Genomic DNA, 24,760 nt, shown 5'->3' on the forward strand with positions numbered 1-24,760 from the left:
GTCTCCTGTCATAGCGCTTCATTTCATTCAAATTTCAAAGGATAGTTTGCGCTGACCCTAATGCACCTTGAGCCTGCAGGATAGTTTGAATTTCTTTGGAACGTGATTGGGGCTGCTTATCCACCATCCGGACTTTCCTGCCTTGCAACCTTTCATCAATTTTTCTCTGTAGTCCATGTCCAGGGAGATTAGCTACAGTGCCATGGGTTGTTTACCCACAATTTTGGAAAGGTACAATCAATTTTGTCCAGCCCATTTTTGGGGTTTTGTGTGAAATTATGTCCATTTTGCCTTTTTTTTCTCCGTTTTTTTTGTGTTGTTCCAATACACACAAAGGAAATAAACATGTGTATAACAGAATATGTGTAATTGCAATAATTTTCTGGAAGAAAAACGTAATTTTCTGGAACAATTTTAAGGCTGCCAACATTTTAGGCCATGACTGTAAATTACGATTTCTAGCACCATGATAACTATCTTGATAATAAATTCATTACAATTTAATCATCTATTTTAATTTTCTACACTCCACTCAATTAATTTAATAAATATTATTTGCCAAATTTCTCATAAATGTTATGTGTTTATGTCCAGTATTCATGAAATATCCACTTTTTACTTTTTCAAAAATGGAAAACACTCAGTAGTGTGTTTTCTTTTTAGCATTTGACTAGAATGTGCCTCAAAATGGCCAACTATGACTTTAGAGAGGACCTGTCACCAAATCTAAAGTGTTCAGTTTTTGTTATTATTTTATTCCACCTGCTCTTGTGAGTATTCAGTTTTTTTTGTTAAATCTGATATATGCTACCAGTGATATGGGCTTTTCTAGTTAGTGCTTACTTTTATAGTCTTTATCAAGGGGTCATGGCTCACAGGGGCCTTAGGCTGTTCTTCACAATTACCTACTCAGCCATGTCCCTTCAGTAAAGACCATAAAAATTAGCACTGAATTAAAAGGCCCATATTTCTGGAACCGAGTATTTTTTCCTGGTATTTTTCCTATACCTTTATTATTAGGATTTAAAAGAGAAAATCCAGAAATCACTTATTGCACATATAATGAAATAAAAAATACCATAAAAAAATGCTTGTAAAAATTCTATAAAAATATTTGAAATCTATGATGTTTTTATGTGTTGAATAACTATATGAAAAGTGTTTGTGAGTTAGGCTTAATGTGAGATAAAATGCTAAAAAAAAACTATCCGCATCTAACTGGACCCCACCGGGCTTTATTTTTATTACTGCAGTGATAATGTGGTATCCTCACGGGTGACCAGGAAACCAATCACAAGCTACAAAAAGTGACATGTTTCTCTTATTGCTCTGTGTCAGAATGCCATTGTAAACTTTTCCACCCCTCATTGTGTTTTAGGACGCCGTTATTGACAGCTCAGTAATCCAGTCTGGTGCAGGGGCGTGCTGAGCTGTCTGTGCAGTGATTGACAGCTCAGTCATCCAGTCGGGTGCAGGGGCGTGCTGAGCTGTCTGTGCAGTGATTGACAACTCAGTCATCCAGTCTGGAGGAGGGGCGTGCTGAGCTGTCTGTGCAGTCATTGACAGCTCAGTCATCCAGTCTGGTGCAAGGGTGTGCTGAGCTGTCTGTGCAGTGATTGACAGCTCAGTCATCCAGTCTGGTGCAGGGGAGTGCTGAGCTGTCTGTGCAGTGATTGACAGCTCAGTCATCCAGTCTGGTACAGGCACGTGCTGAGCTGTCTGTGCAGTGATTGACTGCTCAGTCATCCAGTCTGGTGCAGGGGCGTGCTGAGCTGTCTGTGCAGTGATTGACAGCTCAGTCATCCAGTCTGGTGCAGGGGCGTGCTGAGCAGTCTGTGCAGTGATTGACAGCTCAGTCATCCAGTCTGGTGCAGGGGCGTGCTGAGCTGTCTGTGCAGTGATTGACAGCTCATTCATCCAGTCTGATGCAGGGGTGTGCTGAGCAGTCTGGGCAGTGATTGACAGCTCATTCATCCAGTCTGGTGCAGGGGCGTGTTGAGCAGTCTGTGCAGTGATTGACAGCTCATTCATCCAGTCTGATGCGGGGGCGTGCTGAGCAGTCTGTGCAGTGATTGACAGCTCAGTCATCCAGTCTGGTGTAGGGACGTGCTGAGCAATCTGTGCAGTGATTGACAGCTCAGTCATCCAGCCTGGAGCAGGGGTGTGCTGAGCTGTTTGTGCAGTGATTGACATCTGAGTCATCCAGTCTGATGCAGGGACGTGTTGAGCATTCTGTGCAGTGATTGACAGCTCAGTCATCAAGTCTGGTGCAGGGGCGTGCTGAGCTGTCTGTGCAGTGATTGACAGCTCAGTCATCCAGTCTGGTGCAGGGGCGTGCTGAGCAGTCTGTGCAGTGATTGACAGCTCATTCATCCAGTCTGATGCAGGGGCGTGCTGAGCAGTCTGTGCAGTGATTGACAGCTCAGTCATCCAGTCTGGTGCAGGGATGTGCTGAGCTGTCTGTGCAGTGATTGACAGCTCAGTCATCCAGTCTGTTGCAGGGGCGTGCTGAGCTGTCTGTGCAGTGATTGACATCTGAGTCATCCAGTCTGATGCAGGGACGTGCTGAGCATTCTGTGCAGTGATTGACAACTCAGTCATCCAGTCTGGCTCAGGGGCGTGCTGAGCAGTCTGTGCAGTGATTGACAGCTCATTCATCCAGTCTGATGCAGGGGCGTGCTGAGCAGTCTGTGCAGTGATTGACAGCTCTGTCATCCAGTCTGATGCAGGGACATGCTGAGCAGTCTGTGCAGTGATTCACAGCTTATTCATCCTGTCTGGAGCAGGGGCGTGCTGAGCAGTCTGTGCAGTGATTGACAGCTCAGTCATCCAGTCTGGTGCAGAGGAGTGCTGAGCTGTCTGTGCAGTGATTGACAGCTCAGTCATCCAGTCTGGTACAGAGGAGTGCTGAGCTGTCTGTGCAGCGATTGACAGCTCAGTCATCCAGTCTGGTGCAGGGGAGTGCTGAGCTGTCTGTGCAGTGATTGACAGCTCAATCATCCAGTCTGGTGCAGGGGAGTGCTGAGCTGTCTGTGCAGCGATTGACAGCTCAGTCATCTACTCTGGTGCAGAGGAGTGCTGAGCTGTCAGTGGCATGATTGACAGCTCAATCGTCCAGTCTGGTGCAGGGACGTGCTAAGCTCTCTGTGCAGTGATTGACAGCTCATTCGTCCAGTCAAGTGCAAGAACGTGCTGAGCAGTCTGTGGTTCGATTGACATCTCAGCCATTCAATCTTAGACTGGGAGGTGCTGAGCTCTCTCCAGACGCTCCTTGTTCCCTTCCCTTGCTAGCTCAGCTATTTAACTGGGCTAGCAGTCCTAGATAGCTGTCAGCCATAGCTTCAGCTCTGTGTGGATTTTTTTTCCTGTGCCTCATGCCTTGCTAATTGATCTATCGCTGCCTGACCTTGAACCTCGTCCTGACCATGTCTTTGACTAATCCTTTTACTCAGATCCACTATCCTCCCGGTATTCTGACCTGGGACCGTTACTTGACTTTGTCTCTTCCCTCTGTTTATGACGTACTCTCCTGGCTCTTTGACCTCGGACTCCTTGACTATCTCAATTTACGGCTTGTCCATGAGAAGTGATTCAGCATCGCATGTCATGTTACCACGGCAGCGCAACAGGGAACTAGGGAATCCTCAGTGTTGAAATATAAAGGAACATTTGAATGGGAAGCCATTTTTTTTCCATTTTAACCCATATATATGAGAATAAAAAAGAAAATTGGAATTCCCCTTATTTAATGAAATCATGACCATATTGTCTATAATGTATGAAAACATATTTTTCTGGGTGATCTGATGACTAAATAAAACTCTGAAAACACATCTGCTCTACGTTGCCAGCAAAGAAGAGCCTAACACAGATGAAATGAATCAGAAGCAGAATTTTTTTTTTTTGTATAAAGATAATAGAACACAATGGATATGTGCCATGCAATCAGCTGACCATGCAGAGGCGACACTCCGACAGCAACTAGCCTGACGAACGAGCCAATGAGCCAGATGCTGCGGTTGGCTGAGTATTTTCTGTGTGTATCAAAAGTAGACATCTGGGTTCAGCAATTTTCATTCAAAAAAAAGAAGATAATAAGGAAGAGTTTCTGCCACCTTCCCCACCAATCTCTTCAACAAATGCTGACAAATGAAAAATAGATGCCTAATGGCGAAAGAAAAGATATAATTTGTTTGGAAATCGACCAATTGTTGTTTTTGTTTTTTTTTTCAAAAGATAAAAAAGCTAAAAAGGCTCAAGTGAGAAACAGAACAGAATGCACCCATTATAGTAAAATACCAATATATCGGCATCCTGGGACCACCGAGGTGGTAAAGTAACAAATATACACGGCCTTAATAACAAATAAGTAGCAGAAATGAAAACCATAACATTTTTTGACTCGTCCCATAAATAACAAGTCTAGTTGTCCTACAATGCACAAAAATGTGCCGATGTGATGTAATGACACAATAGTGTCAGCATTCCTACTCTTTCCAGGCGTCCTGTATTAGGTAAAGTCATTTACGTTTTAATTTTTATTTCATAAACCAATAGTACACATGAATATAAGAAAGTTTGTAATATATTTTATCAGAAAAATTTGCATTTTTTTTTCACTTCTGGGTTGATGTCACGCACAGTGTAGGAAAGACAAAGTGCAGCATGAAGGAATGAGGGGAAGGAAGCCTAGGGAAAAGGGGGAGTGGAGACCCATAGGCAAATCTAATAACACCCTGCATATCCTACCGTCCCTATATTGGTTGCACACCAATCGCCGAGCAGGAAACCTAAGCCCTGTATATCCCTAGAGCTAGGCCCTAGATTGGGAGCGGGGTGAGCACTGGTTAGTCCCCACTAAAAACTAAAGGCAACAAGGGAGACAAACAAAGGGGAAAACTTACCTTGAGCAGACATCAGAGAGATTACACCAAATGTCCTCCAAGGGCAGCAGAGAGGAAGCTAGCCAACTGCTGTAGCTCAAAGTCTTCACAAGGGAAAATTGAGAATATCACCGGTGACTCCCTGAAGCAGACTGAGAGTTTATAAACACCCAGACCAGGGTGTGTCAATCAGAGAAGGAGGGAGGTCGCCGCTGTGTCCAAAAGGCAAAAGGATTAAGAAGGCGTCTGCAATGCCAAACACAGTGACCTTCTGCAGCCAGCTGCAGAGCGACTGTCTGTTACATCTGACACAGCCGTGACAGTTGATCTCTCTCAATTCATGGGACAGATTTTCCCATTACTGACATAAGAGATAACAGTTGGTGCTTTTAAAATTGTATTTAGGCGGGAGGAGCCAGATTCAGACACAGACATTCTGCTGCAAATTCTCCTGAACTGACAGTTACAGTTCTTCATAGAAAATTATAAGCACCAACTGTCATCTCAGAAATAGGAAAATCTGTAGTCATTGAAGACACATTTTACCCATGATTTGAGAATTTTGAGAATGTTGGGAAGAACAAATCAGATTTCTCTGATAAAATATATTACAAAGTTTCTTATTTTCACACATAATATTGATTTATAGTTGAAAATACAAAAAATTGTTTACTCTTTAATGCGGGCCCCTGCATGGGAACTACATAAATAATTACATCAGAGAAGGGGAGATTTTCCAAAAAACAAATGTAGTTTACATAAGTAACTTCCACCTAGAATATTTACTGCAAGAAACCTATAAAACGATCTGCTTCACGATGTCAACCTGTCATCAGATTCATGATCTTGGAGGACAGTTGGGTGTTAGTACTTTATGTGTTGTAGGAGGTGCTATACAAATGGCATACTGGTGGTGTGGACCTTGTGAGTCACTAAGGATTGATGGCTGAACCATGGAGCAGAGTCTGTGATCTCTTCACCCGGGCTGTAAATCCAGAAAAAAGGTGTGAATTTCTTCATAGGGAAACCCCAATTTGCAACTCCAATGTAATCTCTAAGAAGAACAGCTCTCATATAGATAAGAAGTAGATGCCAGGACAAGGTACCAAAGTGACAGGCAGAAATCATAGTCAGGCAGTGCATGGGACCAGGTAGGTGGAAATTGTTAGTGAAGGTCAGGGTAGGCAGCAGACAAATAGACATGTTAAATATTACTAAACAGGTTCTGCCAACAGCAGATCTGTGTGGCTAAGGAGAAGAGTGCTGGTCAGGGAGAGGATACCATGCCCTAAAGGTACGACGATGCACAGAGACAGGTGCTAGGCAGCCTGCCAGTTCTCACAGTATCACCGTGACCAATAAGTTGTGAGTTATGGTAGTGCACTGCATGTCACCATGTAACTGGCATAGTGAATAGTTTTTCATCCTCATTTTGCACTTGTGTTACCCATCTCTAAATAACACTCACAGGAGAAGGTTTCATCATGTGGTTCAAAAACTGCATAAAAAAATATTCGTCATTTTACTGTGCCCTGGCATCAGTGATTATGACCTCTTATTGCATCTTTGCAAGGTTAGCAAATACAGTACAGACCAAAAGTTTGGACACACCTTCTCATTTAAAGATTTTTCTGTATTTTCATGACTGTGAAAATTGTACATTCACACTGAAGGCATCAAAACTATGAATTAACACATGTGGAATTATATACTTAACAAAAAAGTGTGAAACAACTGAAAATATGTCTTATATTCTAGGTTCTTCAAAGTAGCCACCTTTTGCTTTGATGACTGCTTTGCACACTCTTGGCATTCTCTTGATGAGCTTCAAGAGGTAGTTACCGGAAATGGTCTTCCAACAATCTTGAAGGAGTTCCCAGAGATGCTTAGCACTTGTTGGCCCTTTTGCCTTCACTTTGCGGTCCAGATCACCCCAAACCATCTCGATTGGGTTCAGGTCTGGTGACTGTGGAGGCCAGGTCATCTGGCATAGCACTCCATCACTCTCCTTCTTGGTCATATAGCCCTTACACAGCCTGGAGGTGTGTTTGGGGTCATTCTCCTGTTGAAAAATAAATGATGGTCCAACTAAATGCAAACCGGATGGAATAGCATGCCACTGCAAGATGCTGTGATAGCCATGCTGGTTCAGTATGCCTTCAATTTAGAAAAAATCCCCAACAGTGTCACCAGCAAAGCACCCCCACACCATCACACCTCCTCCTCCATGCTTCACGGTGGGAACCAGGCGTGTAGAGTCCATCCGTTCACCTTTTCTGTGTTGCACAAAGACACGGTGGTTGGAACCAAAGATCTCAAATTTGGACTCATCAGACCAAAGCACAGATTTCCACTGGTCTAATGTCCATTCCTTGTGGTCTTTAGCCCAAACAAGTCTCTTCTGCTTGTTGCCTGTCCTTAGCAGTGGTTTCCTAGCAGGTATTTTACCATGGAGGCCTGCTGCACAAAGTCTCCTCTTAACAGTTGTTGTAGAGAGGTGTCTGTTGCTAGAACTCTGTGTAGCATTGACCTGGTCTCTATTCTGAGCTGCTGTTAACCTGCGATTTCTGAGGCTGGTGACTCAGATAAACTTATCCTCAGAAGCAGAGGTGACTCTTGGTCTTCCTTTCCTGGGGCGGTCCTCGTGTGAGCCAGTTTCTTTGTAGCGCTTGATGGTTTTTGCAACTGCACTTGGGAACACTTTCAAAGTTTTCCCAATTTTTCAGACTGACTGACCTTCATTTCTTAAAGTAATGATGGCCACTCGTTTTTCTTTACTTAGCTGATTTTTTCTTGCCATAATACAAATTTTAATAGTCTATTCAGTAGGACTATCAGCTGTGTATCCACCAGACTTCTGCACAACACAACTGATGGTCCCAACCCCATTTATAAGGCAAGAAATCCCACTTAATAAACCTGACAGGGCACACCTGTGAAGTGAAAACCATTTCCGGTGACTACCTCTTGAAGCTCATCAAGAGAATGCCAAGAGTGTGCAAAGCAGTCATCAAAGCAAAAGGTGGCTACTTTGAAGAACCTAGAATATAAGACATATGTATGTACATATGACATATGTACTGTATATGATCATATAAGAACATAGCAAACCGTCCCTACACGTCCGTTTTTAAGAGCTGTAGGCAGTTTTCATTCCAATCCTTTTAAATGAAAAAATCCTGATTAAAAAAGTTTTGTGTCTACAGCTCCACTGTAGATTTACGCGCTTCCATATTTACGCGTTTCCAAGTAACCATACTTTTTTCCATTTGTCTCTCTCGTCTTGCCAACATACTTAATGTATATCAGCAAGATACATAGAATGGATAGAAAAGGATATTCCTGCAAAATCTGACTACACAGTTTGTTTGCTGTCTGTTACCATGGAGACACATAGAAATACTTTCGAGCTGTAATGACAAAATGATAGGAGATTTTTAACCAAGACCATTTGTAGAGTTGCTTCATTTTTCATTTTAGAAGCATTGCCATGATTAAAAAAAAAATATGGTGAACCTTCTCTTCCACTTGAATAAATATATCTTCTTAAAAGGAGTTGTCCACATTTGGAGACTTTTTATTTTTACTTAATTGGAGCTCAAATAATTTTGGCAATTGGGTTTAATAAAAAAAAAAAAAAGGTTGCAACATTTGCTTTCTCTAGCCTCTGTGTTGTAATTTCTAGCGCTGGCTGCAGAATGAGTTAATTGAGAATCTGTCCGCCAGCACGCTATGTCGGTCTTATGGGAAGCTTGAAACTCCTATATGTCTTTTTTTTAATTCGTCTTAGCTGATTTTTGTCCACAGACCACATCAAATTTGACAGTGCAAGGAAAAAAAAAAAAGAAGAGTTTATAATTCAATAGGTCGCAAAATTTTTAATGTAACCCAATTGCAAAAAAATGATTTTCAGACCAAAATACATGCATATAATCAAAAAGTGGACAATCCCTTCAATGATATAAGAGTTGTTAATGGTCCATGTATACATCCCAGAAGGACTATGGGTGCGTCCCATATCAACCATCACATGGAGACTGCACTGAGCGAGGCGACATATAATCCGCTCGTAATAAATTGTACCATAATGCTGCAGGTTGACAAGTAACCAGTCTTGTGTATAAATAGCACATATTTCTCTTTAAAAATCAAGGCAGTGACATTTTGTGCAACACTCTAATTCCCGTCTCGCAAACAGAAGAGCCCAAATCCCTTCAGGTAATGTTACTTTCGATAAGTAATGTCACAGCGTGACTTCACATGTTAACAGCCTGGCGAAAGAGTGTTTTATAAAGCTTTCTAATCAGCTTGAAAATGGTCTATTTACAGACACTGAAATCATATTTACCTGCACTGGAGGTAATAGTAAAAAATAGCACATTATCAGCCGAGGTGTGAAGTGTTCTGTACAGCCAAGAGCTGTTTATTTATCGTCATTTAATGTGTCAGTACCATTAGTTTATCTCACTATCGATAACATGAATATTTTATTCCTGCCATATGTATTTCTAAGAGTTTACATTGCAAAATGTCGCAACCAAACCGAGATGTTCCGCTGTCATAATTTAATTATATTTGTGGTATACAAAAACTTTCATTAAAATTACTTACAATACATACAATATTGTATCAATGCAGCAGTAACTTTTTTTCTGGTGCTCAAGCATATTTGGTAAATATCAGCAGAAATTGGTCATTTACAATGTACAGTTGAAACCAGAAGTTTCCATACACTATATAAAAAGACACATCTGCATGTTTTTCTCAATATCTGACATGAAATCAGAATAAACCTTTCCTGTTTTAGGTCAATTAGGATTACCATAATTTTTAATATTTTCCAAATGCCAGAATAATGAGAGAGAGAGAATGTTTTAAGGCATTTTTATTACTTACTACAAAATCAAAAGTTTACATAGACTAAGATTACTATGCCTTTAAACAATTCTGGGCTGCCCACATGATGATGTCATGTGTTTGAAAGCTTCTGTTTTTTTGTCAATATCTGAGTTAGAGACATACCTGTGGATATATTTTAATGCACACCTGAAACACACTGCTTCTTTGTGTAGCATCATGGGAAAGTCTAAAGAAATCAGCCAAGATATCTGGAAGAGAATTGTGGGCTTGCACAAGTCTGGCTCATCCTTGGGTATAATTTCAAGATACCAGAAGGTGCCTCGCTCATCTGTACAAATAATTATATGCAAGTATAAACAAGATTGGAATGTCCAGCCATCATACCGCTCAGGAAGGAGACGGGTTCTGTGTCCCAGAGATGAACGTGCTTTGGTCCGACATGTGCATATCAACCCAAGGACAAAAGCAAAATACCTTGTGAAGATGATGGCGAAAGCTGGTAAGATTGTGTTAATAACCAAAGTGAAACGAGTAGTGTATCAAAATGGGCTGAAAGGCCACTCTGCCAGGAAGAAGCCATTACTCCAAAAGAAACATAAAAAGACAGATTAATGTTTGCAAATGCACACAGGAACAAAGACCTTAGTTTTTGGAGACATGTCCTGTGATCTGATGAAACTAAAATTGAACTTTTTGGGCATAATAACCATTGTTACGTTTGGAGGAAAAAGGGAGAAGCTTGGGAGCGTAAGAACACCATCCCAACTGTGAGACATGGGGGTGGCAGCTTCATGTTGTGGGATTGTTTTGCTGCAGGAGGAACTGGTGCACTTCACAAAATAGATGGCATCATGAGAAAAGAAGATTACTGAAGCAACATCTCAAGACATCAGCCAGGAAGTTAAAGCTTGGGCAGAAATGGGTCTTCCAAATGGACAGTAACCCGAAGCATATTGCCAAAATGGTAACAAACTGGCTTAAGGATAACAAAGTCAATGTTTTGGAGAGGCCATCACAAAGCTCTGATCTCAATCCCATTGAAAATTTATGGGCAAAGCTGAAAAGCCAGGTGCGAGTAAGGCAACCTACAAACCTGGATCAGTTACACCAATTTTGTCAGGAGGAATGGGCCCAAATTCCGACCAACTATTGTGAGAAGCTTGTGGAAGGATATCCCAAACGTTTCACCCAAGTCATTCAGTATAAGGGCAATGGCACCAAATACTAATGAAATGTATGTACAGTGGGGAAAAAAGTCTTTAGTCAGCCGCCAATTGTGCAAGTTCTCCCACTTAAAAAGATGAGAGAGGCCTGTAATTGACATCATAGGTAGACCTCAACTATGAGAGACAAAATGAGAAAACAAATCCTGAAAATCACATTGTCTGATTTTGAAAGAATTTTTTTTCAAATTTTGGTAGAAAATAAGTATTTGGTCAATTACAAAAGTTCATCTCAATACTTTGTTATATATCCTTTGTTGGCACTGACAGAGGTCAAATGTTTTCTGTAAGTCTTCACATGGTTGGCACACACTGTTGCTGGTATGTTGGCCCATTCCTCCATGCAGATCTCCTCTAGAGCAGTGATGTTTTGGGATTGTCGCTGGGCAACATTGACTTTCAACTCCCTCCAAAGGTTTTCTAAAGGGTTTAGATCTGGAGACTGGCTAGACCACTCCAGGACCTTGAAATGCTTCTTACGAAGCCACTCCTTCGTTGCCCCGGCGGTGTGCTTGGGATCATTGTCATGCTGAAAGACCCAGCCATGTTTCATCTTCAATGCCCTTGCTGATGAAAGGAGGTTTGCATTCAAAATCTCACGATACATGGCCCCATTCATTCTTTCATGTACACGGATCTGTCGTCCTGGTCCCTTGGCAGAGAAACAGCCCCAAAGCATGATGTTGCCACCCCATGCTTCGCAGTAGGTATGGTGTTCTTTGGATGCAACTCAGCATTCTTTCTCCTCCAAACACGACGAGTTGTGTTTCTACCAAACAGTTCTACTTTGGTTTCATCTGACCATATGACATTCTCCCAATACTCTTCTGGATCATCCAAATGCTCTCTAGCAAACTTCAGACAGACCCGGACATGTAATGGCTTAAACAGGGGGACATGTCTGCCACTGCAGGATCTGAGTCCCTGGCAGCGTAGTGTGTTACTGATGGCAGCCTGTGTAACATTGGTCCCAGCTCTCTGCAGGTCATTCACTAGGTCCCCCCCCCCCCCGCATGGTTCTGGGATTTTTGCTCACTGTTCCTGAGATCATTTTGACCCCTTGGAGTGAGATCTTGTGTGGAGCCCCAGATCGAGGGAGATTATCAGCGGTCTTGTATGTCTTCCCTTTTCTAATTATTGCTCCCACAATTGATTTTTACACACCAAGCTGCTTGCCTATTGCAGATTCAGTCTTCCCAGCCTGGTGCAGGGCTACAATTTTGTTTCTGGTGTCCTTCGACAGCTCTTTCGTCTTCACCATAGTGGAGTTTGGAGTGTGACTGTTTGAGGTTGCGGACAGGTGTCTTTTATACTGATAACAAGTTCAAACAGGTGCCAGTACTACAGGTAATGAGTGGAGGACAGAGGAGCCAGTACTACAGGTAATGAGTGGAGCACAGAGGAGCCTCTTAAAGAAGAAGTTACAGGTCTGTGAGAGACAGAAATCTTGCTTGTTTGTAATTGACCAAATACTTATTTTCCACCAAAATTTGAAAAAAAATTATTTCCAAGTCAGACAATGTGATTTTCAGGATTTGTTTTCTCATTTTGTCTGTCATAGTTGAGGTCTACCTATGATGTCAATTACAGGCCTCTCTCATCTTTTTAAGTGGGAGAACTTGCACAATTGGTGGCTGACTAAATACTTTTTTCCCCCTCTAAACTTTTAACTTTGCAGTAAGTAGTAAAAATGCCTTAAAACATTCTCTCTCTCTCATTATTCTGACATTTGGCAAATATTAAAAATGATGGTAATCCTAATTGACCTAAAACGGGAAAGGTTTATTCCGATTTCATGTCAGATATTGAGAAAAACATGCAGATCTGTCTTTTTATTTAGTGTATGGAAACTTCTGGTTTCAACTGTAATAAGTGGAAAGAAGGTTTAATCATCATCACAGATGCAGATTATTTATTGTACAAGCAGTGACACTTTGGATTATTTATGGTTAGAGCAGTGATATTATGGATCCTCTACTTTTAGAGCCGTGAGATTATGGATTGTTTACTGTTATATCAGTGAGATAATGGATTATTTATTATTAGAGTAGTGAGATTATGAATTCTTTATTGTTAGAACAGTGAATTAATGGATTCTTTATTGTTAGAGTAATAAGATTATGGATTCTTTACTGTTTGCGCAGTTAGATAATAGATTATTTACTGTTAGAGCAGTGAAATAACAGATTCTTTACTGTTAGAGTAATAAGACTATGGATTCTTTACTTTATATTATGAACCCTTTACTGTTAAGAGTAGTGAGATTATGGATTCTTTACTGTTATAACAGTGAGATAACAGAGTTCTTTACTGTTAGAACAGGTTCAAGGAGTTCCTGGATATCTTTTTAGAAAAATAGAATATCACTAGTTATGAATACTAAATTTTGGAGATGGGATGTTGATCCAGGGAACTAGTCTTACTGCTATTTGTGGAGTTGAGAAGGAATTTTTCCTCTAATATGGGACAATTAGCATCTGTTTTATGGGTTTTTTGTATTCCACTGGATCAGCATATTAGAGAGAACTTGTCACATGATTCATGCTGCCCTAGCCATGGGTAGCATGAACAAGAGACTGGCACCTGCATTGCAAACATGTATGTTTTACTCTGAAACACTCCAGGGAGAGACCTGACTAGTCTGCTGTCCCCGACATGATTTTCCTTGCCCCGCCCTTATTGATTAACATGTCTCTTTCATATGGGTACATAGGGTGAGGTCTATCACCAATCATGTGGGATGTGGCAGAGAGATGCCAGCAGGGGAGTACATCAAATTAGTCACGTTTCTCCCGATAGTTCCCAGCCAACTTTTCAAAGTATGTTCATTCTGAAAAATCTCAGTGTTTCGAAGTAAAACATTCCATCAATCATGCATCATCCAGTAGTTTGGGCAGCATGAATCTCAAGACAGGTTCCATTTAAAGCTATGAAACTACAAGTTGCTACTTTTCAGAATAAGCTGTCCTGTGTCCTACATGAGGAATAACACTATTTTTGCCAATTTTATAACTTTTATTCTGCATTTCACACATGTTCTCTTCTGCAGCTTTTATTTTAAATTTGCAGTTTATTCTGAGCTGATGGGAAACCAGAAGCTATGATGTCTCCATACAAGTCATAGAGAAACGAGGGACTCCAGCTCTTCATTCCTTTGCATGCAGAGAGAATCAGCAGCATTAGCATGGAGGACGTTATACTGCAGCACTGAACTGTGTAGATGTGACTACAATGCTCGGATGAGGTAAAAGACTTGTTAGAAAGCTCAGCACAATCTTTCTATGTCTACTTCTGCCTGTTTTCTAACTCTGCTTTTGACTTGACCTTTGCAACCCATTCAGTATAATAGGTTGTGTAACCAGAAACCTCAGTATCTTGAATTTTTCTGATGAGATATATTACATTTTTTATATTTGCCTGTACTGTTGACTTATGCAAATTTCATTTCAAGCACAGTTCTCATTTATAGGATTTGGACATCTTTGGGAGCAACATTTTTTCTCACCTATTTGTATGTAATTTATCTACAGAAGGGAAGGAGTGCTGAGATAGCAACAGACCCCAGAGTGAGTTAAAACAAACCACAAAATACAAAATGAGAAGATAAGGCATGTACTGCTAGAGAATATACTGCCTACTCCCTAAACAAGAAACAGAAAATGGGTGCAGGTTAAAAAGTATAATCAGCAGAGAGATAAACCCTAGCTGGTCTTTCACTGACTGGAATAAACAATAGCAGTATGGCTGGACATCCAAATGAAAATATCACCAACAGAAAATACCCGCAGGGAAAAAATATATAAGCTGCAACCGAAAGGTGATTGGGCAGACAAATGAATAAATAAAAACATCTGTCAACCTAAAAAGACTACAGCCAGGATAACAGACAATACATACCAGGAGAAAAGATGTAACTGCTGTGGCTCAGTGGATAGAGAAGCCGACCACAAAGCAGAGACTCAAGGGTTCGAAGCCAGATGCACAACACCATTATTAATTTCTCATTAAAAAAAATCTGAAAAGTTGATAAATAAAATCTATATATATTCAATTGCTACCTATCACCAAAGCTATAACCAATATCCAATCAAAATACAAGAGTTTCTTGTAATAATTTAGACAAAATAGAGAGATGGAGGATAAGACACCGAATAGGTGGCGGTATTGCTCTCAAATAGGGTAATGGGAATGAATTATCCTTTTACCAGACTAATGGAAAAAATATGTAACAAAACCTAAGACTGTGGTCAAAAATTACATGTAGAGGACAAAAAGATGCCACTGGAACCCAAGGTGTCTCCATGTGATATGCCAATCCTTATCCATAATGTGCCAAAATGTCCTGTGGAAGGATAAATAACTATAGGCCACAAAGTAATGCTATAAAATGAAATCATATTCATACTAACAAGAGCATGCTAATTGTGATATTAGAAAAATAACTTTTCTAAGTGTACATAATGTGCCATATTCAATCAAATCCCAAATTAGTAAAACCAAATGTATGCTGTACTCAACGAGTTTCCCCTAAATAGGTTCCTCAGTAGTTCATGCTGTGTAAGTTTATCATAAATTCATCAATTAGCCAAAGATATATACAGAATGTCACTATTTAGCTTCTAGATACTGATCATAGTGGCTCCTATATGATAATAAGGCGCTCCAGTGCATAGGTTGGACGTGATATCCAGATAGGGGAGCATGAAGCCAGATAACAGCTCCCAAGATAGTTCCCACCATGAAGCATGTCACGGGAGTACACATTTAGTGCCATAAATAAGATTAAGAGGTAGTGACGAATCTTACGTATTTTGCGCTCCAACTGTATCACGCATGTGCAGAAAGTGATTGTCACGGTTTCATAACGGACTGTGTCTTAGGGACGCTGTGAGTGACTGGAATCTGGAGTATGCTGCAATGTCGGTTTTGTGAGTGACAGTCCAGTCATCCAATCTCGATCCTGGGGCATGCTGGGCTGTCAGCATTTTGATTGACAGCCCTGCTGCTCAATCTGGTCTAGTTTGCCGGCGTTTCCCCAGGTGCCTCTCACCCTCAAATGATTTGCTAGGTACATAGCTGGCTTGTTGTGAGCAGCAGATTGTCAGTTGTTGCTTTGCTTTTATTAGGTGTGTGTGCTTGCTCTGTGTCGGTCTTTTGACTTCTGATCTTGTTTATGAGCTTAGATCTGTTGTTGTGACAATTGTCGTGGGTTATCCCTTCTGCTTTTGACGCTCTATGACTTCAGGTATCTGACCCCGGACTTGGTCTCTGACTATCCCTTTGGTATACTCCCTGGTTTTGATGTACCCTCCTGGCATTTGACCCCGGACTGTTTCCTGACCATGCCCTTTGACTTACCACTCTTGTAATTTGAGCCCTCCTGGTATCAGACCCCGAACCTCCTGACTACCTTGTCTCACTGCTTGCCAATGAGTAGTGACTCAGTGCCACAGTGATGAGGCGCATCATCATTAGGGAATGGCGCCGGTCCGGAAAAGACATTGGAACGCATGTGTTCCAGATGGATCGCGCATGCACTTGGTGGGAAACATTCATTCCCAAAAGTTTTTTTTTTAAAAATGAAAATGTGAAATTTAACCCTTTCCAGGTGCCTAGAGACAACGAACGGTTAAATATATTTAAGAGGAACTAAAATCATTACAGGAATCATGTGTTGATTTTTTCATTTCCCTTCAAAATGGCCCACAGCAGGGATCAATTAGAGTGTGGCCCTGTGAGGTAATGGAGCCGAGCCACACTTTGATTGGAACCTGCTGCTGTTTATAGACCGGGTAGTAGAGCGATCGATAGATGCCGAGGAGACGTTTTTGGTATGTGAGTGCGATGCTCCCTGGAGTACATTTTAGAAATTTGTCATGGACCAGTTAGTTAAGACACCAAACAAGAGCAATGTACTTAAATCTACCAACTCACTTTCTAAGGTGTTCAAAAAGAACTTTCATGGTGTCGCGGTTACATGGCGGCAGCTGCTTCACCAGCGTCCTCAGCGTTTTAATTTGACGGTCTCTTTCTGGAAGTTCTGTAGGAAACAGAAGAGTAGAGAAAGTAAGAAAAAAAAATAAATCACAGTAAACAAAATAAAACTTATTTGAAAACTTTTTTTCCTAGAAAAATAAACAAAAGACTAGGTCGATCTGTTTTTTGGGAAAGTCATAGGGACTCTGTATGAAACCATACAAGATAGCTCAACTTCATCTGTACAATTACTGGCGATTGTAAATCCACGTGTTGGATTTTCTGCAGAATTATTTTTGCACAAAATATGCAGAAAAGACAAATCTGCACCAAATCCTTTTTGATTTCAAGATTTTGGTGCAGATTTATCTTTTGCAGGTCGAAAGCAATAAATAAGAGATTTAAAAAAAAAATGCACCTGTGGGTTATAGATAATCGGCAGCAAAATCTGCAACACTAAAATACTTGTGAATTGGATTGCATATTTCTCTATCTCTATTTAAGCCAATGGGGAAAATCTGCAAATAATATGTAATAGAAGTGGCATGCCGTGGATTTACAGATTCACACCACAGATCAAGCTGCGGCCAAGAAAAAATTCCATAGCAGGTGGATGAGACTTGCAAAATGACTTTTGCTTGCCTTGCTCTTTACTATAGTCCCCTGCGGATTTTATCTGCATGAATTTGCATGTGTGAACTAGATCCCATGTACAGTGCATTACTAGTTTCTAGAAGCATCTACAGAAGATTACACTGCAGCAGTGGAAGGTGCCACAACTGGTGCCACGTAATGCTTTGCATCCATTTACAGATAAGTGTGCCTCAATGCAAAGGCTATAGGCAATTTATCTAAGCCAGTGAATGTGCACATTACAGACTTTCTTTATTTTTCAGCCTTCCAAAATGATACTGATAGAAGCAAATGGAAGCTGAAGGGTGAGATCCCTTTTGGGTATCTTTATTCAGGACCCTATCTATTACCCCGACTGGTGGGTGCCTACAAAAAGGGTCTCTTTCTATGGAAGGGCTTGTGCTATCGAACATTACATTGGATAGACAGCCAATTGGTTTCAAAGGTCAACATGTAATGCCTTATTTCACCATTGATGGCGCTGTAAGGGAATTGAACCCAAGCTGCCAGGTTCCCCCACAGTTTATAGCTGATCGGTATGGGATCCAGTAGAGCAATAACTTTTGATGATTTTTTTTTTAAAGAAACCATCCTTCTCCTCCCATCAAAGTTTTTATCCTCTTAATATATTGCAGTCATCACATTATATAGTACTGAATACTTACAATTGCTAATTTTTCCCTTCTACCCAGTTGATTTCTCTCTGTTCCATTAGGTCTATGACATCACATGATTAAAAAGAGACTAGCTGAATCCTTCTAAGCTCTATGTAAAAACAGGAAGTCTCTTTTCCATGCATGAGTCATCATTAGAACTACAATTCTACATCACTACAAAGGGACCCTTCAGGAACAGAAAAATGGATTATTCAGTGCAAATAATTCCTTTATTGAACACAGGAAGGCAGGGGATCACGTTTAGCTTCTAAACTTTGGGAACCTTAGATTATTTGGAGTTCTGCTCTTGTAACAAATGGTGGATAATCCGACTTTCAGGATTATCAAATACCAGGCTAAATGGTCACTGATAATTTGATGGCCAATCCAAAGTCATTTATTTGCCCCAAATGACATTGTAAGTTAAAAAAAAATCACTCCACACAGTGTCGGCCATTAGTTGTGTGAGGCCCTCCCTGAGAAATGGGGTTACTCGGAGCCGGGTCGGTGTAGGGGTAGCGGGGGAGGCAGTCGTGGCCTGGACCTGGTCCGTGCCCAGGGCGGTCACATAAAAGATTTTTAATGGGCTTTCAAGTAAGAGTGGTATTTTTCGACTATGTCACCTATGGTTTACGGTGATGAGCACCAGAGCTGCTTCAGTCCACTGAGGCCGGTGTTACGGGCAGCTTAGATGGAACGGCTCCCCGCAGGCGGAGCAGGCCTCAGGGCAGTGTGATAAGGATTGGTGGGTGCAGTGCCGCGCAGGAAATAACACGCCGAGGCGGTGTGTGTAGTCATCCAGGGTTTTTACTCACATTCAGATGAACTTTAGCCGCAAAGCTTCCCTCTGCTACACATGGCGTACCGCGGCCACCGGGAAGGGGGTTCAGCACTTTCCAGGTAGATCAGGAGCACCTGTCGAGACCCCTCTGGTGTGTGTTCCTCTCTTTGGAAGGTTCTTCCACTAAGTCTTCTCCTGACTGTGTGTGGTTAGAACAAGGTGTAATGTCGGGTCCCACTGGATAAACACAGGTAGAGAGATACAGGTGGCGTAAGCCGCTCCGTCCGTATCCCCCCTGGGATCCACTAAGCCTCCGGGCTTTTCCGACTGAGAAGTGAAGTAACAAAGTCAGATATCGGGGGCCGGTCACCCCTCTTGCAGCAGGAATCCCTCTGACTAGGCCAGAATAAAGAATACAGGTGGCGTAGGCAGCTCCGTCCGTATCCCCCTCCTCTGCTCCCCTCCAGGCCTTCTTAGGTAAGGACCTTGACCGGGTAGAGACAGTGATTAACTCTGACCTGCTCCTCGTCTCAAGGCCAGAGAACGAGGACCGTGTATCTTCAGTCGGCTGCGGCCTTATGCTGAACTCTGGTGGGTGACCACAATCAGAGACGAAGACCACAATCACAGACGAAGATCACAATCAAAGACCTTGAACTTAAGATGGCAGTAGATTAAATATGAATGAATAAGTGTTTCTTAAAAGTGTGTCCTCCACCCTCACCCACTACATGGTTCCCCCTATCTTTGGTTCCCCCCATCTCCTCTATCCCGGGCCGGGGCAGCACCCTGGTGCATTTAGGCCCCCTTCAGGACAGGAGTGGTGTAGTGTTGAATGGTGAAGTGGTGTCCTGAGAGATGCTCTATCCTTACCTGGAAGAGGAGATACCACACCTCGAACTGAGGTGCAGTACCACTGTGGCGACTGAACCCTCAGGGGCGCCACAGTTGTCTCTTTTCTGGCTAATTTGCTGTTGGTTGCCTGTTGGATTAAAATCCATCTCTGGCAGCAGAGATGTCAAGAGGAATTTCAGTAGGCACGAGTCTCTGTCTCTTGACAGGAAATGGGAGGAGTCTTTGTTCCCCAACAGGAAGTGGGGGCGTGTCTTTTCCTTTAAAAATGAAATGTGGGTGGATCTCTCTCTCTAGACAGGAAGTGGGGGGGTGTCTTTTCCCTAAAAAGGAAATGTGGGTGGATCTTTCTCTCTAGACAGGAAGTGGGGGCGTGTCTTTTTCTCTAAAAAAGAAATGTGAGTGGATCCCTCTCTCTAGACAGGAAGTGGGGGCGTGTCTTTTCTCTAAAAAGGAAATGTGGGTGGACCTTTCCCTCTACACAGGAAGTGGGGGCGTGTCTTTTCCTCTAAAAATGAAATGTGGGTGGATCTTTCTCTCTTGACAGGAAGTGGGGGGTGTCTTTTCCCTAAGAAGGAAATGTGGGTGGATCTTTCTCTCTAGACAGGAAGTGGGGACATATCTTTTCCGCTAAAAAGGAAATGTGAGTGGATCTTTCCCTCTAGATAGGAAATGGGGGCGTGTCTTTTTCGCTAAAAAGGAAATGTGGGTGGATCCCTCTCGCTAGACAGGAAGTGGGGGCGTGTCTTTTCTCTAAAAAGGAAATGTGGGTGGACCTTTCTCTCTACACAGGAAGTGGGGGCATGTCTTTTCCGCTAAAAAAGAAATGTGGGTGGATCTTTTTCTCTAGACAGGAAGTGGGGCGTGTCTTTTCTCTAAAAAGGAAATGTGAGTGGATCTTTCCCTCTAGATAGGAAGTGGGTGCGTGTCTTTTTCTCTGAAAAGGAAATGTGGGTGGATCTTTCTTTCTTGATAGGAAGTGGGGGCGTGTCGTTTTCTCTAAAAAGGAAATGTGGGTGGATCCCTCTCTCTAGACAGGAAGTGGGGGCGTGTCTTTTCTCTAAAAAGGAAATGTGGGTGGACCTTTCTCTCTACACAGGAAGTGGGGGCATATCTTTTCCTCTAAAAATGAAATGTGGGTGGATCTTTCTCTCTAGACAGGAAGTGGGGGCGTGTCTTTTTCTCTAAAAAGGAAATGTGGGTGGATCCCTCTCTCTAGACAGGAAGTGGTGGCGTGTCTTTTCTCTAAAAAGGAAATGTGGGTGGACCTTTCTCTCTACACAGGAAGTGGGGGCATGTCTTTTCCTCTAAAAATGAAATGTGGGTGGATCTTTCTCTCTAGACAGGAAGTGGGGGGAGTGTCTTTTCCCTAAAAAGGAAATGTGGGTGGATCTTTCTCTCTAGACAGGAAGTGGGGCCATATCTTTTCCGCTTAAAAGGAAATGTGGGTGGATCTTTTTCTCTAGACAGGGAGTGGGGGCGTGTCTTTTTCTCGAAAAAGGAAATGTGGGTGGATCTTTGTCTCTAGTCAGGAAGTGGGGGGTTGTCTTTTCCCTAAAAAGGAAATATGGGTGATTTTTCTCTCTAGACAGGAAGTGGGGGCATATCTTTTCCGCTAAAAAGGAAATGTGAGTGGATCTTTCCCTCTAGATAGGAAGTGGGGGTGTGTATTTTTCTCTAAAAATGAAATGTGGGTGGATCTTTCTCTCTAGACAGGAAGTGGGGGGTTGTCTTTCCCTAAAAAGGAAATGTGGGTGATCTTTCTCTCTAGACAGGAAGTGGGGACATATCTTTTCCGCTAAAAAGGAAATGTGAGTGGATCTTTCCCTCTAGATAGGAAGTGGGGGCATGTCTTTTTCTCAAAAAAGGAAATGTCGGTGGATCCCTCTCTCTAGACAGGAAGTGGGGGCGTGTCTTTCCTCTAAAAAGGAAATGTGGGTGGACCTTGCTCTCTAGACAGGAAGTGGGGGGGTGTCTTTTTCTCTCAAAAGGAAATGTGGGTGGACCTTGCTCTCTAGACACGAAGTGGGGGTGTGTCTTTTTTCTAAAAAGGAAATGTGGGTAGATCTTTCTCTCTAGACAGGAAGTGGAGGCGTGTCTTTTTCTCTCAAAAGGAAAAGTGGGTGGATCTTTCTCTCTAGACAGGAAGTGGGGTGTGTCTTTTCCCTAAAAAGGAAATGTGGGTGATCTTTCTCTCTAGACAGGAAGTGAGAGCATATCTTTTCCGCTAAAAAGGAAATGTGAGTGGATCTTTCCCTCTAGATAGGAAGTGGGGGCGTGTCTTTTTCTCTAAAAAGAAAATGTGGGTGGAGCCCTCTCTCTAGACAGGAAGTGGGGGCGTGTCTTTCCTCTAAAAAGGAAATGTGGGTGGACCTTGCTCTCTAGACAGGAAGTGGGGGTGTGTCTTTTTTCTAAAAAGGAAATGTGGGTAGATCTTTCTCTCTAGACAGGAAGTGGAGGCGTGTCTTTTTCTCTCAAAAGGAAAAGTGGGTGGATCTTTTTCTCTAGACAGGAAGTGGGGGCGGGTTTTTGCCTTTATAAAGTAAATTGGGATGGATCTTTGTCTCTCTGCTACTGCTGTCCCATCTGTCAACCTGCAGAGAGGTGGGTTCTCAGATCAGAGAAGACAAGCCATTGGACAATATCATGAATAGTGCATTTGCGGAAGTGAGAGAAAGGAACTTCCAACACCTATAGCACTGGCAGAATGCTAGTGAACAGAAACTGCTCACTCCAAAACGTGGATGTCAAGTTACACAGCATGCAAATCGGGACAGTTCCTTGACATATTAGACTTGTTGTGTGGTGAGGACAGCAAGACAATGCTTTTCCTACCTTTTTGGGTGAAAGTAAAGGTAATATTTTTATCATATAGCAGCTCTATTTATTTAATAGTGAATGCATTACATTTGCAGGATCCCAACCTATATAAGTAACCTGGAGGTGCTCAAGTCCTTTTTTATAGCCGTCCTATATATTAGTCCTACATAACTTTTATTACTTTCAAGAACTCCTTTGGTCCGCTAAGAAAAAAAAAAGTATTGAATCTCTTCGTTTTTTCAGCGAAAGTCCCTCTTGCTGAACATAAAATGATTTATCACAGGCTCACAGCTGGAATTTACTCAGTCACTTAATAGGACATTAAGAGCAGCAATTAAGCCGTACTCCCCAAACAGAAACAACATCACTTGCTTGAGTTTGCTCTTCACATGTCCTTGTGTCTATATTTACCGCACCAAAAAGCTGCTATTGGCTATTGCCAGGATTTTGCCAAATCTTCTCCACTAATGACAATCAGATCCATGCCCCATTCACAGAGCAGCGAGGGTGTCCGGTTAACCATTAAACAAGACACCTTCCATGTTGGCACTAGCACAGTATTAATCATTCTCCAAGAACCCACTGTGCGACTTGTCTGCCAGAACCTGCGTGCAACAATGACTTCATAAATCTGATAACATTTTTAATGTGCCGTAAAATCACCCTTCAGGCAGGAGGTTTGACACCCAGGGACGTACCTATCCATAGGAATACAGTCTGGAAACATATGCTGCAGAGGTGTGTGATTTATCTTTCTATCTCCTGTCTAAACACCGACTTATAAAGAAAAAGTAATGAACAGCTTCTGTATTAAAATGTATGTATTAGTATTTCACACTATAAATACAGAATTAATATGTATAAAAAAGTATACATTCATTACATACACACATTGCGTTACTTATCCTGTACTGATTCTAAGGTACATCCTGTTTTATACTCCAGAGTTGCACTCACTATTCTGCTGGTGCAGTCACTGTGTACATACATTACATTACTGATCCTTCACTGATCCTGAGTTACATCCTGTATTATACTCCAGAGCTGCACTCACTATTCTGCTGGTGCAGTCACTGTGTACATACATTACATTACTTATCCTGTACTGATCCTGAGTTACATCCTGTATTATACTCCAGAGCTGCACTCACTATTCTGCTTGTGCAGTCACTGTGTACATACATTACTTATCCCGAGTTACCTCCTGTATTATACTCCAGAGCTGCACTCACTATTCTGCTGGTGCAGTCACTGTATACATATATTACATTACTGATCCTGAGTTACATCCTGTATTATACTCCAGAGCTGCACTCACTGTTCTGCTGGTGCTGTCAATGTGTACCTGTGTACATACATTACTTATCCTGTACTGATCCTGAGTTACATCCTGTATTATACCCCAGAGCTGCGCTCACTATTCTGTTGGTGCAGTCAATGTGTACATACATTACATTACTTATCCTGTACTGATCCTGAGTTACATCCTGTATTATACTCCAGAGCTGCACTCACTATTCTGCTGGTGTAGTCACTGTGTACATACATTACATTACTGATCCTGAGTTACATCCTGTTTTATACTCCAGAGCTGCACTCACTATTCTGCTGGTGCAGTCACTGTGTACATACATTACATTACTGATCCTGTACTGATCCTGAGTTACATCCTGTATTATACTCCAGAGCTGCACTCACTTTTCTGCTGGTGCAGTCATTGTGTATATACATTACATTATTTATCCTGTACTGATCCTGAGTTACATCCTGTATTATACACCAGAGCTGCGCTCACTATTCTGCTGGTACAGTCACTGTGTACATACATTACATTACTGATCCTGTACTGATCCTGTATTATACTCCAGAGCTGCACTCACTATTCTGCTGGTGCTGTCTCTGTGTACATACATTACATTACTGATCCTGAGTAACATCCTGTATTATACTCCAAAGCTGCACTCAGTATTCTGCTGGTGCAGTCACTGTGTACATACATTACATTACTGATCCTGTACTGATCCTGAGTTACATCCTGTATTATACTCCAGAGCCGCACTCACTATTCTGCTGGTG

At 42.0% G+C, this 24,760-nt stretch overlaps 1 protein-coding gene across 1 annotated transcript in view; it reads right to left on the minus strand.

Moving 5' to 3' along the window:
* The window catches only part of ARHGAP15 (Rho GTPase activating protein 15), a 1,188,983-nt gene that overhangs the window by 55,814 nt on the left and 1,108,409 nt on the right, over nucleotides 1-24,760 (minus strand). Inside the window, exon 14 of the mRNA XM_073647243.1 lies at nucleotides 16,901-17,006. Within this exon, the coding sequence (XP_073503344.1) occupies nucleotides 16,901-17,006 (106 nt within the window). The remainder of the gene's footprint in view (nucleotides 1-16,900; nucleotides 17,007-24,760) is intronic.

This window comes from Phyllobates terribilis, unplaced genomic scaffold (assembly GCF_046119375.1).
Source record: "Phyllobates terribilis strain yellow unplaced genomic scaffold, ASM4611937v1 Scaffold_9__5_contigs__length_417890890, whole genome shotgun sequence".
NCBI lineage: Eukaryota > Metazoa > Chordata > Amphibia > Anura > Dendrobatidae > Phyllobates > Phyllobates terribilis.